The 17,385-nt window shown below is 52.8% G+C and overlaps 2 protein-coding genes and 2 non-coding genes across 7 annotated transcripts in view; all 4 read left to right on the top strand.

Moving 5' to 3' along the window:
• Positions 1–2,969: 2,969 nt before the first annotated feature.
• On the top strand, positions 2,970–8,143 carry ARL5C (ADP ribosylation factor like GTPase 5C). Its single transcript, XM_024235072.3, is given in 5 exon segments — positions 2,970–3,118; positions 3,694–3,754; positions 5,827–5,974; positions 7,343–7,426; positions 7,952–8,143. Coding segments are annotated over 5 exon segments (531 nt in total). The 5' UTR covers positions 2,970–3,072.
• A 5,945-nt stretch (positions 8,144–14,088) lies between these two features.
• Positions 14,089–14,160, top strand: TRNAC-GCA (transfer RNA cysteine (anticodon GCA)). Its single transcript has one exon. It is a non-coding gene; the product is annotated as a tRNA-Cys (tRNA).
• A 699-nt stretch (positions 14,161–14,859) lies between these two features.
• On the top strand, positions 14,860–14,931 carry TRNAC-GCA (transfer RNA cysteine (anticodon GCA)). The gene has a single exon. It is a non-coding gene; the product is annotated as a tRNA-Cys (tRNA).
• Positions 14,932–16,694: 1,763 nt separating this feature from the next.
• The window catches only part of PLXDC1 (plexin domain containing 1), an 84,064-nt gene continuing 83,373 nt past the window's right edge, over positions 16,695–17,385 (top strand). For 3 of the 4 annotated variants that reach the window (XM_024235070.3, XM_054546635.2, XM_054546634.2), the window contains exon 1: positions 16,695–17,306. In XM_024235070.3, coding sequence (XP_024090838.3) covers positions 17,231–17,306 — 76 coding nt within the window. In that variant the 5' untranslated portion in view covers positions 16,695–17,230. The remainder of the gene's footprint in view (positions 17,307–17,385) is intronic. The other variant, XM_054546636.2, reaches the window with a different exon arrangement.

The raw sequence follows: 17,385 nt of genomic DNA, 5'->3' as shown, positions 1-17,385 counted from the left end.
TTAGTATCCTGCTGATTGGTGCGTTTTACAGAGTGCTGATTGGTGCATTTGCCAGAGCACTGGTGCATTTTACAAAGCACTGATTGGTGCATTTTACAATCCTCTTGCTAGCTACAGAGCACTGATTGGTGTGTTTTTACAGAGCGCTGATTGGTGCATTTTACAATCCTCTTGCTAGCTACAGAGCGCTGATTGGTGCATTTTACAATCCTCTTGTAAGACAGAAAAGTTCTCCAAGTCCCCACTCGACCCAGAAAGTCCAGCTAGGTTCACCTCTCATTTTCTTCAGAGAAGGGTGCCTTGCTTTCCTTCTAAATCAGGCTTTCCTACTGTCTCTCAGAGGGGTGTGTGTGTGTATCTGTCTCTCCCTCTAGACCACAAGCTCCATAAAGACCCAGACTGGGAATGGGAGCAGGGGCTCGTACCTGTAATCCCAGCACTTTGGGAGGCTGAGACGGGAGATTGCTTGAGTCCAGGAGTTGGAGACCAATGGCGAAGCCCATCTCTACAAAAAAAAAAAAAAAAAAAAAAAAAAAAAAAAAAATATATATATATATATATATATATATATATATATATATATATATATATATTAGCTGGGAGTGGTGGCTTTCACCTCTACTCCCAGCTACTCAGGAAGCTGAGGTGGGAGGATCACTTGAGCCTGGGAGATTGAGGCTGCAGTAAGCCGCGATCCTGCCACTGGACTCCAGCCTGGGTGACAGAGCAAGGTTCTGTCTCAAAAAAACAAAACAAAACAAAAACATAAAGACCTGGACTGGGTCTGTTTTGTCTACTTCATATAATTCCTGGCTCATATTTGTCAAATGAATGCATGAATGAATGAATGAATGCTTCTTAAGATCCAGGTCCTGGGCCTCAAAGTGGAGGCAGATCTTCTAGTCTGTTTTTCTATTTTCTTTTCTTTTTTTTTCTTCTTTTCTCTTTTAATTATTATAATTTTTTTTATCAGGCAGCTTCCAGAGCCAGAGTATGCTCAGAGAGATGCCCTCTCCTTGTCTGTTTACTGAATGTGTTTCCAGCTTGCAGAGTGTTACTTTCAATTCTGCAAAGAGGAGGTGGGGAGGGCAGCATGCACTAAGATGTTCCTCCCCCCATCCCCCTACCCCCAGGAAACAGATGGTAAAATGCTTAAGACACTGCTGCTTCCCTCAGCACCCTCGGTGCCCCACCCCCTAGCCCCAGACTTGGCTCCTTCTCTCCTAAGGCTGAAATGCAATCAGCCCAGATGGGCTCTGGCAGTCAACTCTATCCTTCTAACTCTGGGCACCAAGCTGGGTGGGATGAAAGTCTGTATTTAGTGAGCTATTTTCCTTCTTCTTCCCTCAAACTTCCCAGCCTTCCTCAATCCTCTTAAACTTGTGTTCACATTCCTTTTTTAATACTCCAAGTGCCATTTCTCAGGCTGTAGCTTAACTCATTCTACATCAGTCTGACAGCAACACATTCCTCCTGTGTGCAGGGTTCTGGACCAGGCAGGGAGGGGTTGGGCGGGGGCGGGGGTGGGTCATACGCTGGTTAACAAGATATGAATCCCACCCTCGGACTCACAGTTGATGGGAGGAAACAGACTTGCCCGTCTATAATCCCAGTGTAGGGAGAAGCCCCATGTGGCTGGAGAACCAAGCCAGGGCTGGGGAAGCAGGTGGCTTTTATGGCAGGAGAGCTAATGGGTCTCAGGCATTCTCCTTTCTGAGAAGGTGAAAGGCACTCAAGGAGGAAATGCAGAAGCAAAGGCACCATCAGAAAGAGCTGAGCATGTGTAGGCAGGAACCAGTAGATGCAGAGCCTCGGAGATAAACCTGTGAAGGCAGGTGGGGGCTGTTTGTGGAGGCTCTTGAATGTCAAGTGGAGACTGATCTGAATCCAGTGAGCAATAGGGAGCCATTGAAGATCTATGAGCTGGGGGAGTTACAGACCCTGAGCTGTGCTTTAGGAAGGTTAATAGGGCCATGGAGAGGATGCCCTGGGAAAGGAGAGGTAGAGGCAGGGAGACCAGCTAGAAAGTTGTTACCTTAATGGAGGGTCGTTACCTTAGTGGAGGCTGCAGGAAGGCAGTGCAGTGGGGTGGAAGGGGCTGGCTCCCTGGTGTGTTGACTGGATCTCCTGCTAACCATTCCTGCAGCCTGAGGGCACGTTGCCTTTTGGACTTCTCCTTTCGTTATCTGTTTTTTGTTTTTTTTTCCCCCCCAGCTTAAGCAAAGAAAGAAATTCACAAGCAACAGCAGGAAACTCCGCCTTCCATTCCCTCCTCAAGCCTGGCCTCCTGGTTCTCTGTCGGCCCATGTACTCCTCTGCCAGGTATCTGGGGCCTCTCTGCAGGGTCTCCAGCTGGAGGATCTCTCTTCATGCTCCATCCTTGTCTTCAGGCGCCCACTTTTGGGGATCAGGAAGCTGTGCCTGGGCAGTAGGTTTGTCCGTGAATTGTAGGAGCACTGATTTATCCTAGAAGTTGCCAAGCATCAAGGGGAGACCCTGCCCTTCCCCAGGGGAACGCACTTTGAGTGGACCCACAAGACCCACGCTAGTGAACCGACTGCAGATCTGTGGAGGGTTGGAATATTCTCCCAGCTCAGAGAAGTTCGGTGAGCCCTGTCTGTACTACACAGCTGGTAGGTACAGAAAGTGGGTCGCCTGGGGTTTTGCTTCAGTCTAGTGCCCTAGACATGGCACTCAGAGGAGGGAGAGCTGGGATCCGGTTCCGCGCGCAGGGCTGAGTCTCCCCTGATTTGCGGTGGTGGAGCAGTCCACCCGGAGAACTCTGGAGTTTTCGCAGGGCGAGGGGGAGAGCTGGAGCCTGGAACCCCCATATTCCTTGCACCTCTCGGGCCCGGGACAGGCAGCCCTTAGTCACTGGTGTGTTCATAGCGCCCGCTAAGGGCCAGCGTCCCAGAGGGTTCCCAGGTCAGGTTGGTGACGCGTGGGGCTTCCCTAACTTCATAGGCAAAACCTGCCAGACCCTCCCAGGGGGAGAGGACCTCCGAGTACCAGGGCCGACTCCGCTCCTGAGGCCGCTGAGCCCTCCTGCACCTGTCGGGCCCGGGAAGTGCCATGGGACAGCTGATCCCCAAGTTAATGAGCATCTCTGGGAACCAGGGTAAGGGGCGCACAGGGCATCCAAGCGAGCGCTTTGATCTCGCTCTCTTCTGGGACTCCTCTGATCTGTGGTCGGACGCACGGGGGGACCTCGGGCTCCGAGGGTCGTATATGGGCGCTCCTCGACTGCCCCGCGGCCTCCCCTGCCCCCGTCCCTGACGGCTCCTCTTGGGTCCCGGCGCTTCGGTGCGCCCCAGGACGCAAAGCTGGGCGAGCCTCCTTTCTCCCCGCTAAACGGCGCCAGCGGCGGGGATGGGGGGCTGCTGCGGGTTTCCTGCGATTGTGACTTCGCGTTAGACTCTTTTTCTAGACATCGTCTCTTGGCAAGCCCAGAAGCGCCCTGGGCCTTTCAGACACTTTTCTAGAATGTGAAGGGAGGTGGGGGCTCAGCTGTCTTTTCCACCGTCCCGGAGTGGGGCAGGTGTCGGAGCTGGGTGGGAAGCAGACGCGGTAATGTGGGCAGAGGTCCCCAGCCTGCGGGGAGCGCTATCTCCTTCCTGGGAGGTCTGGTGGGGGCACACAGTCCGTTGGTCATCGGGTTTGGCCCTGACGCTGCCCTTCCTCCGACGCTTCCAGAGCACAAGGTTATCATCGTGGGACTGGACAATGAAGGAAAGACCACCATTCTCTACGGGTTGTAAGTGACTCTCGGGCGGGGAGGGTAGAGGGCTGGGCCTCCCACCAGAATGACAGGCATGGGGACCAATCACTGGAGCTCTTCCCTGGGTTCCCGGGCTCCTCTGTAGTCCGGAGGAGCGATTGGGCACGCTGCTTGGACCTTCCTAGTACTGCGGCTCCTCGGTCTGGCATTCAAATCCTGCACCGTACAGGCAACCCTAGCTCCCACTGCTTTCCTTCATCTTCCCGGGGCCCCTGCCAAACCCAGCTCCAGGCCTGCCAAGTGTCCCAAGCTGCCTCCGTGCTCTTCGCTCCCTCTAGCGGCAGGTCCCTCCTTTCTCATCCCTGTCCCCTCTGCCAGTTAACTTTCTTCCCCTTCTTCAAACCCAAAGGCTCACTGAGGCTCTGTAGCTCCTGGTCTAGCAAGCCTGGCACATATGGGTGGTGCTGAGTAAATACCGATCGCAGCTTTCCCCGATATTCGCTCTCTGGATGGCACCTCTCCCATTTTACAGCCTCCAAAGTATTTACTTAGGAGAAGTTTTTCCATGAAAAAGTAATACATGTAATGATTTTAAAAAATTATAAAGGAAAATTTCAAACAATGGAGGAATACACAGTGAAAAGTAAGTTTCCTTCTTGCCTCTAGCTCCTAGTTTTCCTCCTATTGTAACTTTGCGGTAACTAGTTTTCCTCCTATTGTAACTTTGCGGTAACTTTTCAGAAGCATTATTTACATATAAAAGCATGTGTATATTTTCTATGTCACTTTAAACAAAGCACCTCTCTGGTGTCCCTCACTGTGTCTGTCTCATTTTTCTAAACTCTCGCTTCTCAAAGTGTGGTCTACAGACTAGTCACATAGGCATCACCTGAACGCTTATTAGGAATGCAAAACCATGGCAGGGCGCAGTTGCTTACGCACGTAATCGCAGCACTTTGGGAGGCCGAGGCGGGCGGATCACCTGAGATCAGGAGTTCAAGAGCAGCCTGGCCAACATGGTGAAACCTCGTCTCTACTAAAAATACAACAACAACAACAAAGGGCTGAGCAAGGTGGCTCACGCCTGTAATCCTAGCACTTCGAGAGGCTGAAGCGGGTGGATCTACCTGAGGGCAGGAGTTCGAGACTAGCCTGGCCAACATGGTGAAACCCCGTCTCTACTAAAAAAATATAAAAATTAGCCGGAGGTGGTGGCACATGCCTGTTATCCCAGCTACTCTGAGGCTGAGGAAGGAGAATCACTTGAACCCGGGAGGTAAAGGTTGCAGTGAGCTGAGAATGCACCACTGTACTGCAGCCTGGGTGACAAAGGGAGGCGGAGGTTGCAGTGAGCTGAGATTGTGCCACTGCACTCCAACCTGGGCGACAGAGAGAGACTACATCTCAAGGAAAAAAAAAAAAAAAAGCAAAACCATGGTCAGATGCGGTGGCTCACGCCTGTAATCCCAGCACTTTGGGGGGCCGAGGTGGGTGGATCACTTGAGGTCAGGAGTTTGAGACTAGCCCCGCCAACATGGCAAAACCCCATTTCTACAAAAATACAAAAATTAGCCGGGCGTGGGGGCGTGCGCCTGTAATCCCAGCTACTCAGGAGGCTGAGGCGGGAGAATTGCTTGAACCTGGGAGACATGATCGTACCTACACCCCAGACTGGGCGACAGAGTGAGACTCTGTGAAAGAAAGAGAGAGAGAGAGAGAGAGAGAGAGAGAGAGAGAGAGAGAGAGAGAGAGAGAGAGAAGCCAAGGCAGGAGGATCTCTTGATAGGAGCCCAAGGTCAGGAGTTCAAGATAAGCCTGGGCAACACAGTGAGACCCTGTTTCTATAAAAAGAAAAAAAGAGATAAAGTTTGAGGAGCCTGCTCTAAGATGTTTCCCTTCTCTGGGGTCCAAGCCAGGGCAGGGCTTGGTCTCACTCCTGTCTTCATTCCCCAGGGCCCAGCACAAGGCCTGGCTCCCAGCAGGTGTTTGGTGAACCTGGGCGGACTTGTTCTGAGTTAGATTCAGACTGCTTTGGGAGTACAGCATTTGGGGGCCAGAGTTGGGAGTAGGCTGGACTGAGCTCTTGGTGCCCACTCCTACCTCCCCAGCTTGTCCAATGAGGTGGTCCATACGTGTCCCATCATTGGCAGCAACATGGAGGAGATCATTCTGCTGAAGACCCACTTCCTCATGTGGGACATAGTGAGACAGGAGGCTCTGAGCTTTATCTGGAACACATATTACTTCAACACTGAGGTGAGGAGGGCACCAGGGCTGAAGGGTCTCCAAGGCAGCTGTGTGATATCAAACAGTCATGTAACCTCTCTGAGCCTTGGTTCTCCAACTTGTGAAATAGAGATTATAATGGTCGGTTGTTGCGGCTCACGCCTGTAATCCCAGCACTTTGGGAGTCCGAGGCAGGTGGATCACCTGAGGTCAGGAGTTCGAAACCAGCCTGGCCAACATGGCGAAACCCCACCTCTACTGAAAATACAAAAATTAGCTGGGCGTGGTGGCAGGCACCTGTAATCCCAGTTACTCAGGAGGCTGAGACTGGAGAACTGCTTGAACCTAGGAGGTGGAGGTTGCAGTGAGCCAAGGTCGCGCCATTGCAACTCCAGCCTGGGCGACAGAACAAGACTCTGTCTCAAAAAAAAAAAATTTATATATACATATATATAATGATCTCCCTAAGTTGTTGTGAAAATTAAATAACAAACCAATATGTAATGTATATGTGTCAGATACTCAAGACAGTGCAGTGCCTGCCTGTTAATGTGTTTGAATACTTCCTGGCAAATGCTGGCAGCTTTCTGTTTGATGCACTGGATGGGGTAGGCCCCTTCTCCCTAGGGGCCCTACTTTCTTACTCCAGCAGGAGTAGAATTCAGTGGTTTAATTCCTGGACCAAGACAGAGCTGGGTTCCATTTCCAGCACTGCTACTCACCAGCTTTGTGGTCAAGAGCAAGATACATAGCCTCACTGAGCCTCAGTCTCTTCATTTGTAAAATGGGGATACTAACAGTACCAAGTCCACAGGGTTGTGGTGAGGCCTAAATGGAGTCACGAACACCCAGTGCTTACGTAGCACAGCCTCTGCCACACAGTCAGAGGTGCGCTATTCCCATGTCTGGATAGAAAAGACAATTACAGGCCAGGTGTGGCGGCTCACCTGGTTTTAATCCTAGCACTTTGGGAGGCTGAGGCAGGCAGATGACCTGAAGTCAGGAGTTTGAGACCATCCTGGCCAACATGGCAAAACCCCATCTCTACTAAAAATACAAAAATTAGCCGGGTGTGGTGGCATGCGCCTGTAATCGCAGCTACTTGGGAGGCTGAGGTGGGAGAATCGCTTGAACTAAGGAGGCAGAAGTTGGAGTGAACCAAAATTGTGCCACTGCACTTCAGCCTGGGTGACAGAGCGAGACTCCGCCTCAAAAAAAAAAAAAAAAAAAAAAGACAATTATAATGGAAGCAGAGTGGTGAAATCTTGAGGCTGCATGCTTTCACTTCTCTGGGGCTGGCATCTGGGCAGTGCAGAGACCAGTGGGGAAACACAGTGGGCAGGAAACACATTTACCAAAGAGAAAGCCTGTCTCTCACGGCTCCCCTCTGCTGCCCAGTTCATCATCCTTGTGATTGACAGCATGGACCGGGATTGGCTGCTGACCGCTCGGGAGGAGCTATATAAAATGCTGGCCCATGAGGTAAGCCCCCTGCAGTTGGGAGAGGGCCCAGTGGTACTAGCTGTGTGCCCTCAGGCTGGTCACTTAGCTTCTCTGAGATTCATTCCTGCTGTCCCAGTTTCTGAGAGCCTCTATACCAGCAGCATGAGGAGGGCTGGTTTGTGCCTGATGAAGGGCGTCAGTACCCTCAGTGCAATTGACTATAGAAGCCATAGTTGCTGGTTCAAGTTCTAACTCCATCTTTCATTCACTGTAGGACTTTGGACAAGTGACTTCACCTCTCTAATCCTCAGTTTCCCCAAGTATAAAATGAGGAGGATCGTCAATTCCCACCTATGGGATTGTCATAAAGAGGCTTTCCTTGAGCTGCTGATGTCATTTGATGTGGTTGCTACCATTGTGACGGGGCCCCCATCTCTGCCCCATCCGGGCATGGGCCTCTTTCGCTGGGACAGCTGGAGAGGGAGCCAGAGAGAGCCTGTGAGGCAGTAGGAAGGAAGGCTGGGCACTAGTAGGCTGACTGGGGCTGGGCTCCTCTGTCCACAGGCTCTGCGGGATTCTTCAGTCGTGATATTTGCCAATAAGCAGGATGTGAAGGACTCCATGAGGATGGTGGAGATCTCCCATTTCCTTACTCTCAGCACCATCAAAGACCACTCGTGGCACATATAAGGCTGCTGTGCCCTCACCAAGGAAGGGTTAGTGGCTGCCTTACCTGGATCTCCAGGGCCTGGCTGAACCAATGGATGACTGACCATCAGAACCCTTCTCCTGCCTCTCTCCTGTGAGAATCTGGTTCACAGTTGGCTCCTGGGCCAAGCCAATTGGACATCTCCCCACAGGTGAGATGTAGTGGGTAAGCCACGAGCAGACAGCATCCCTGCTCTCAGGGGCTTGTTCTCATGGAGAAAGAGGTAGCACTCCGCCTAAATGCAATAATCTGTCTCTTTTTTTTTTTTTGAGACAGAGTTTTGCTCTTGTTGCCCAGGCTGGAGTGCCATGGCACGACCTCAGCTCACTGTAACCTCTGCCTCCCACGTTCAAGCGATTCTCCTGCCTCAGCCTCTTGAGTAGCTGGGATTACAGGTGCCCGCCACCAAACCTGGCTAATTTTTATATTTTTAGTAAAGATGGGGTTTCGCCACATTGGCCAGGCTGGACTTGAACTCCTGACCACAGGTGATCCACGGGCCTCGGCCTTCCAAAGTGTTGGGATTACAGGCATGAGCCACCGCTCCCGGCCACAATAATCTTAGGTGCTGAGAAGTGATGTGAAGAATCCCACTGGCTACCAGAAATGGAGGGGAGAAGGATAGGTCTGATTTAGTTCTGGTGGTCAGGGCTGGCCTCTCCTAAGAGGTGACTTTTGAGCTGAGACCTGAGTGAAGAGTAGGAGACAGCCATGGGGAGACCTGGGGAACAAGCCTTCCAGGCAGAAATAAATCATTGACTCACCCTGACATTCAGTTTCTTATCTGTAAGGAAGAGGATCATTATATCTCCTAGAGTTTCTGTAGAGTAAATGACACCATTCAGTACACAAATCTTTCTTGAGCACCTCCTTTGTGCCAGGTACTGTTCTAGGCACTGGAGAAACAGCAGTGAGCAAAACAGACAAAAATCCCTGCCCTCATGGAGCTTACTTTCTGGTAGGGGAGGCAGATGATAAACAAGAAAAATATATAGTCAGAAAATGATGGCAGGGTGCGGTGGCTCATGCCTGTAATCCCAGCACTTTGGGAGGCCGAGGCGGGCAGATCACCCGAGGTCGGGAGTTCGAGACCAGCCTGACCAACATGGAGAAACCGCGTCTCTACTAAAAATACAAAAATTAGCCGGGTGTGGTGGCGGATGCCTGTAATCCCAGGTACTCGAGAGGGTAAGGCAGGAGAAGGGCTTGAACCCAGGAGGCGGAGGTTGCAGTGAGTCAAGATCATACCATTGCACTCCAGCCTGGGCAACAAGAGCGAAACTCCATCTCAAAAAAAAGAAAGAAAATGGTAAATGGCTTGAGCCCAGGAATTTGAGAAAAGCTTTGGCAACAGAGCGAGACTCTGTCTTTACCAAAAAAAAAAAAAAAAACAAAAACGCTGGATGTGGTGGCACACACCTGTATTCCTAGCTACTCATGAGGTTGAGGCAGGAAAATCACTTGAGCCCAGGAGTTCCAGGCTGCACTGAGCTCTGACCATGTTGCTGCACTCCAGTCTGGGTGACATAGCAAGATCCTGTCTCAAAAAAAAAAAAAAAAAGTGATAAATGATAAGGTGAATGAAGAGTAAGAAACAGAGATTGGGCCAGCATGGTGGTTCATGCCTGTAGTTCTAGCTACTGGAGAGTCTGAGGAGGATGGCTTGGCGCCAGGAGTTGGAGTCCAGCCTGGGCAACATATCCAGACCCCCATTTCCAAAAGTAAAAACAAAGAAAAGAAAAGGGAGAGTGGAAATGTGTGGAGGGAATGTTGCAATTTTAGGTAAGTTATCTGACAAGGGACACTGAGCAGGTAGCTATTGAGTAATCACCTGGAGGATTTGAAGGAGCTGGGCCACGTAGAAAGGGCCTTACATCAGGCCTGGAAAATTTCCCTTTCTTCTTACCTGTCAAGTGGAATCATGGCAGGCTGGGCACACAGGTATCTTTTTTTTTTTTTTTTTGAGGCAGGGTCTCCCTCTGTCGCCCCCCAGGCTGGAGTACAGTTGTGCAAACATGGCTCACTGCAGCTTCAACCTCTTGGGCTCAAGCGATCCTCCCACCTCAGCCTCCCTAGTAGCCGGGACTACAGGCGCACACCACCATGCCCTGCTAATTTTTGTATTTTTGTAGAGATAGGGTTTTGCCACGTTGCCCATGGCTGGTCTCAAACACCTGGACTCAAACGATCCTCCTGCCTCAGCCTCCCAAAGTGTTGGGATTACATGAGTGAGCTACCACGCCTGGCCCAGGTGTGTTTTTTGAAGAAGGGGAGACTTTAGGCAAGTCAGTCCAAGGGACCACATGTTTCTAGCAGTGTCCTTGCCACCCCCTGGGTCAGGAGAACCCTCTTCCACAACCCACAGTCAGTTCAATCAGCATTTTCCCTCCCTTCCTTTCCTTCCCTTCCTCCCTTCCTCCCTTCCTCCCTCCCTCCCTTTCTTCGACGGCGACTCGCTCTGTCGCCCAGGCTGGAGTGCAGTGGCGCGATCTCGGCTCACTGCAAGCTCCGCCTCCCGGGTTCACGCCATTCTCCTGCCTCAGCCTCCCGAGTAGCCGGGATTACAGGTGTGAGCCACCACGCCCGGCTAATTTTTTTTTTGTATTTTTAGTAGAGACGGGGTTTCACCGTGTTAGCCAGGTTGGTCTCGATCTTCTGACCTCATGATCCGCCCGCCTCGGCCTCCCAAAGTGCTGGGATTACAGGCGTGAGCCACTGCGCCCGGCCACTTTTTTTTTTTTTTTTTTTTTTTTTTTTTGAGTGGAGTTTCACTCTTGTTGCCCAGGCTGGAGTGCAATAGCATGATCTCAGCTCACTGCAACGTCTGTCTCCCGGGTTCAAGTGATTCTCCTGCCTCAGCCTCCCAAGTAGCTGAGATTACAGGCATGCGCCAACATGCCCAGTTGATTTTTGTATTTCTAGCAGAGACGGGCTTTCTCCATGTTGGTCAGGCTGGTCTCGAATTCCCGACCTCAGGTGATCCACCCGCCTCCGCCTCCCTAAGTGCTGGGATTACAGGCGTGAGCCACTGCGCCTGGCCCAATCAGCATTTTCTAAGTACCCCCCATGTTGCCTATGCGGTGCCAGACCGAGGCTGAGGATGATACAGAGATGACCAAGACTCCACCCATGCGCCGGAGTTGCTTACAATCTAATGGGGGAACTTGCATAGGGAACCTCTTTCTGGCACAGATCGCCGTGAAGAATCCTTGCCCAGAGACACAGCTAAGGGGCCCAGCAAGGTGAGTCTCCAGGCTCCTTCCTCAGAGAAGCCCTCCCTGACGCTCAGGCATCCAGAGGCCTCTGTATATTTCCTTTATCACAGTATGTAATTACAGAATTATGTGTCTGACCATTTATTTAGTATCCATCTCTTTCACTAGACAGGAAGCCTCAGGGGCATGTCTGCTTTTTCACCAGTAACTCCAGAGCCTTGCACAGTACCTGATGCACAGCAGGTACTCAAGTCAGTTCATCTCTGTTAATTGAATTGTTGGATGTAACTTTGGTTCCTGCACCCAGTCCGCTCTGGGCAAGGGCTGGAGACTTGAAGGCCATCATTCTCTTGGGATAGGCTGACCCCTCCTGTTCCTTCCTCCCTGCAGGCTGCCTGCCGGGCTCGGGTGGATGGAATCTCAGGCCGCTGCTAACTGGTGTTCCAGTCTGACGTCAACCAGAAACTTTGGGGTTTTGCATGGTCAACATGGGTGGAAAATCAAGTGGCTATTTATTACTTTTCTATGGTTCTCTGGTGGGAGCAGTGGCTGCTATGGACAGTGAGATTGACACCATTCTCCCAACCCGTTACTGCATACCTTGGATTCCTGCAGACAGCACAGCAGAATAAGCTGCTCCTCACTCCATGGCCGCAGGCATCCTTCTTGGAGATGTCAGGGAAATGTTGGATATGTTGCAGATTTAGGGAGTGGAACTCTCTCCCTCTCCTCAGCCCTCAATCTCTCCATAGGAATAATGTGTGTGTGTGTTGGGGGGGGGCGGCGCAGACTAAGAGACCCCTGAGGCTGGGCGCGGTGGCTCACGCCTATAATCCAGCACTTTCGGAGGCTGAGGCGGGAGGATCACTTGAGGTCAGGAGTTGGAGACCAGCCTGGCTAACACGGTGAAACCCTGTCTCTACTAAAAATATAAAAATTAGCTTGGTGTTGGTGCACGCCTGTAGTCCCAGCTACTCGGGTGGCTGAGGCAGAAGAATTGCTTGAACCCGGGAGGTGGAGGTTGCAGTGAGCCGAGATTGTGCCATTGCACTCCAGCCTGGGTGACAGAGCGAGACACCGTCTCAAACAAAACAAAACAAAACAAAACAAAACACAAAAATTAGCCGGACGTGGTGGCGGGCGTCTGTAATCCTAGCTACTTGGGAGGCTGAGACAGGAGAATCCTTTGAACCTGGGAGGCGGAGGTTGCAGTGAGTTGAGATCGCGCCACTGCACTCCAGCCTGGGCGACAGAGCGAGACTCCGTCTCAAAAAAAAAGACACCCCTGGAATTGCTCTTCATTTCCTCAAACCTACTTCCACCCTCAGGCTTTTTAGCCCCTCAGCCATTTTTGTCCCATTCCCTTTGGGCAAAGGAGATTCTAGAAAGGTGAAGAAGGTGGGCTCAAGGCGGGGAGGGTAGAGGCAAAAACTGGAAGGGGAAATGGAGGAGGACAGGACGTCCCAGAGAGGGACAGCCCTTTGCACTGCAGGGATTCCACTTCTCGTCTTCCCATTCCCTCTGAGATGCTGACTCTGACCACAGCTCTTGGACTTTAAGCCACTCCACAGCATCCCCTTTACTTCTAGTGTCCTTCCAATGTGAATCCCACTCCTCCCAAATATACCAGATTCCTACAGGGGCTGCTTATTTTGTTTGTCTTTCTGTAATGATTTTTTGTTTGTTTGTTTGTTATTGTTGTTGGAGTCTCTCTCTGCCGCCCAGGCTGGAGTGCAGTAGTGGCGCGATCTCGGCTCACTGCAACCTCCGCCTCCCGGGTTCAAGCGATTGTCCTGCCCCAGCCTCTCGAGTAGCGGGGACTATAAGCGCGCACCACCACGCCCTGCTAATTTTTTTGTATTTTTAGTAGAGATGGGGATTCACCATGTTGGCCAGGATGGTCTCGATCTCCTGACCTCGTGATCCGCCCGCCTCGGCCTCCCAAAGTGCTGGGAGCTCTTACAGGCGTGAGCCACCGCACCCGGCCAGGATTTTTAAAAAATACTGTATTAGGATTTTTATAAGGCTGTAATAAATGCTATTGAAAAATGCTTACCTCTTATTTCAGCCTTCTCCTCTGTTCCTCAAACTGGCTTTTGGTTTGAGAGAAGGGGAGGAGCGACCCTGGGGTTGGAAAAGCCCAGGAGACAAGATGGAGATCCAGTCTGTTCATCTGTACATCCCTAGACCTGGGGCGGTCCTGGGGACAGTCCTTTTCTCAAGCCAGTCAGTGGTCATTTGGGGGAGAGTCTAGGCACGGATATAGAGGGCCCAAGATTCCTTTTTTTTTTTTTTTTTTGAGACGGAGTCTCGCTCTGTCGCCCAGGCTGGAGTGCAGTGGCGCGATCTCGGCTCACTGCAAGCTCCGCCTCCCGGGTTCACGCCATTCTCCTGCCTCAGCCTCCGGAGTAGCTGGGACTACAGGCGCCCGCCACCACACCCGGCTAATTTTTGTATTTTTAGTAGAGACGGGGTTTCACTGTGTTAGCCAAGAGGTCTCGATGTCCTGACCTTATGATCCACCCGCCTCGGCCTCCCAAAGTGCTGGGATTACAGGCGTGAGCCACCGCGCCCGGCCCAAGATTCCTTAATCTAGTTGGTTTTCCGAAAGCGTGACTATGAAGGAAGAACTCCGGAATTCTAGCCATTCCCACTGTATTTTGTGTTTTTTTCAATAGGTATCCCGACGCAATCCTCAGATTAAAACTTAAAGGGAAAATGAAGACCACACCCCTATTCCATAGAAATTTACTCTAATAAAAACACGCTGGCGTGGTGGGGGTATAGCTCAGTGGTAGAGCATTTGACTGCAGATCAAGAGGTCCCCGGTTCAAATCCGGGTGCCCCCTCTGTACGCCGGAGTTACCCTGTTTTGTTGGTCTCCGGAGGTCCCCTAAAGAGTTCCCGCACAGATGGAATGGGAGAGAGGCTCGGGCCCTGCCACCCTTTTTGCTTTCGCAGGCGAGTGAGGATGGAGTCCTGGCCCCTGCCAGTGGCTCAGCCTGTGTGTGTACCCAGGGTGGAATGCAATGCGAGTGAGGGCGAGGAGCTCCGGGCTGACCCTTGGAACACGGTACGGGTGGCTCAACCTCGCAATGGCAGGGCAGAGGCGAGCGCACCCCCAGGTCAGCCTGGCCAGTGACCCCGACGGCTCTTTCTTGGCGGGAAGGAGGCTGTTTCTAAGAGTTGGGCTGGGGAAGACAGGTCGGGAGGAGCCGCGTGAGCATGTGGGAGGGAGAAAGAAGCTCCGAGACGTGGCAAGGGGTCTTCTGCAGGACAGGAGAGTGGGACGCCCCCGAAGTGAAATATTTCGAGAGACTTCTCCTTCCACACCCCAGGAATACATTTTCTTACACTACCAGTGGGGATCTTCAACTCAGAGCTTCAGGAAACAACCCCTGCTTCCAAGTGAGTAATTCTTCTGGGAGTTGTATATTTTCCATCTCTTGTAAACGTCTTACCCCACTTCCACTTCCCTTCGAGAACGCCACACAGCGCCTGCGCAGCAATAGCATTAAGTGACTACCTGCGGTGGTTTTGACGGCAGGGGGGGTATAGCTCAGTGGTAGAGCATTTGACTGCAGATCAAGAGGTCCCCGGTTCAAATCCGGGTGCCCCCTCTTTAACATTTTCGAGATACTATACTGTTTTTGTCCCGGGTGTCGATTTTTCCTAAGCTGTTTGCTTTTACTCCTACTGGCAGACGAGGAGCAGTGAGGGACTGCAAGGAACTGGGGATTCAACAGCAGTGGCTCTCAAAATGTGGTCCTGGGACCAGCAGCATTACCTGGGTACGCTCAGGCCTCATCCCAGACCTAGTGAATTAGAAACTTGAGGGTGGAGTCCAGAAATCTGTGTTTTCATATACGCTCCCCCATCGCTTGAGTCCAGGAGTTGGAAGCTGCCGTGAGCTATGATCGCAGCACTGCACTGCAGCCTAGGCAACATGCGAGAACCTGTCTCAAAAAACAAACAAAATACACACACACACACACACACACACACACACACCCTGCAGGTGATTACGATCTCAAGTTCTAGAGGCTTACATTAAAATTTACACATTTGCTTCTACTATTTACAAGTTTATGTTTCAGCCTGAGCTCTTCTTGTAAGACAGACCACGAGGTACCCCAGATGGAGAAATGTGCAAAGACGCCGGGGCTGGAGCTGGAATCCGTCCTGAGACTTCTCACCTTGACCTCGAGGAAGGCAGGAGGTCGGAGACAGGGGATGGGCAGGCCGGGGAAAGAGGAAACCCGCAGGACGAGAGGGTTGTGGCTCGTCACGTGGCCACTTGAGGGCAGCAAGTAGCTGCAGCTGGAGGCAGCTGCCTATCTGATCCTGTTTGAGAGTCCGCCAAGTTGGGATTTAAATTAGACATTAAGAAGAATTTACAGACCGGCCTTGCCTTGTTCCACGGTAAGGGGACATTGGGTTTAGGGCTGGAGGAGGTAGTCTGTGGGACTCTGGGCCCGGCGGAAGGAGGAACCGGCGTTCTAAGAGATTAGAGAGCCTTTAGTTGTTTCCTTTCTTAGGTGTTTTTTTTTTCTTTTCTTTTCTTTTTTTTTTTTCTTTAACCTCAGTGCCACGGAATCTGCCTCTTCCAGCCCACAGTGTACCTACCTTCTCTTGTCCCCACCCATATCCCTCCTCCTGGAAAATTTCTCCAATGGCGCTCAGCGTTCGCACCCTTCCTCTCCGCGGTTTTCTAGTCCCTAGGCCCCAGCCCACTAGAAGCCAGGATGCCCCCTCACCCCGTCTCCCACTCTCCAGCGCCCCAGCTCCTTGCCGTCACAAGAACGAAGTAGGTCAGGGGAGGGAAGAGTCACCTTCGTGTCCTGACCTGATTCCTTGCCGTCTATTAAATATCCTACATTGCGGGTATTTTTATTCTGTCCTAGAAGAAAAAATAAAAAGATGATCTATCCCCAGAGCCTGTTAGAAGGTAGTGGCAGGTGGGGTGAGCCATTTCCTCGTCTGGGGCTGGCTCTGAAGATTGATTGGGTCTGGCCCTGAGCAGGCTTGGAGGCCCCAGAGAGGCAGGAGGCCCGGGTTACCTACTCGTGGGGAGGGGTCCAGGCTGTTGCAGAGTAAGGGGTAGCCAGGCCCCCTCCACCCTCACGTCTGCTAGGCTTGGGGGGCAAATCGGTGCTGGAAATGGGGGGTGGAGGGATAAGGTGGAATCATGGAATGGGGGTAGGATTCAGGCCCCTCTTGGGGAGAAAAGCTGGGGGTCTTTGCTGCAGGGGGAGATTCCTGGGGGTGGGGGCTGGAGGACAAAGCATCAGAGACGCACAGAATTCCGAAGAACAGCTCAGGAAGTCGCAGAGCTTGGAGGAGCTGGGGGCGGGGGACAGGCAGGGGCCTGTGGCCCAGGGAGGGGGCGCCTGTGCCTTCCAGGGGTCCAGTCCCTCGGGCCTTCTCTCTGCAGCTTTCCCGGCGGAACGGAGGAGGGAAAGGGAGCCAGGAGCTCAGTGAGGCGCGCGGGGCGGCTGATGCTTCTAGGGGTTCTCTCAGCCCGAGGGGCTCCCGTCCTATCCCCTACTCTGCACCCCTTGCCTTGGGAGCGGCTGCAGGAGCTCTAGGGGAGCGCTCCGGGAGGGCTGAGGGCAGGCGCCGGGAGAGCCCCCAAAGACGCCGCGCCCCCCGCCCCGCCCCCTGCCCCAGCTTCCCCCCCACCCCCACCGACCCAGCGGCCCCCCACAGCTCCCCGCCTGCTCCCGGAGGCCGCAGCCTCGCGCTCCGCTCGCGCTCTCGCCGCTCCTGCCGTCTCGCCCGGCCCCGCGCTCCGCCGCCTCCTCTCCGCCCGCCCCTCTGCCAGCCCCGGGGACCGTGCGGCCGGAGCCTGAGCCAGGGCCCCCTCCCTCGTCAGGACCGGGGCAGCAAGCAGGCCGGGGGCAGGTCCGGGCACCCACCATGCGAGGCGAGCTCTGGCTCCTGGTGCTGGTGCTCAGGGAGGCTGCCCGGGCGCTGAGCCCTCAGCCCGGAGCAGGTAGGACTGGCGGGAGCCGGCCCGGGTGGGCCGGGGGCGGGGAGGGACGGGCAGGCAGGTGTGGGCATGGGCAGGTGTG

The sequence above is a fragment of the Pongo abelii genome, chromosome 19 (genome assembly GCF_028885655.2).
Source record: "Pongo abelii isolate AG06213 chromosome 19, NHGRI_mPonAbe1-v2.0_pri, whole genome shotgun sequence".
NCBI lineage: Eukaryota > Metazoa > Chordata > Mammalia > Primates > Hominidae > Pongo > Pongo abelii.
Note: the sequence above shows the minus strand (reverse complement) of the source record. Positions and strands in the feature narration are given on the sequence as shown.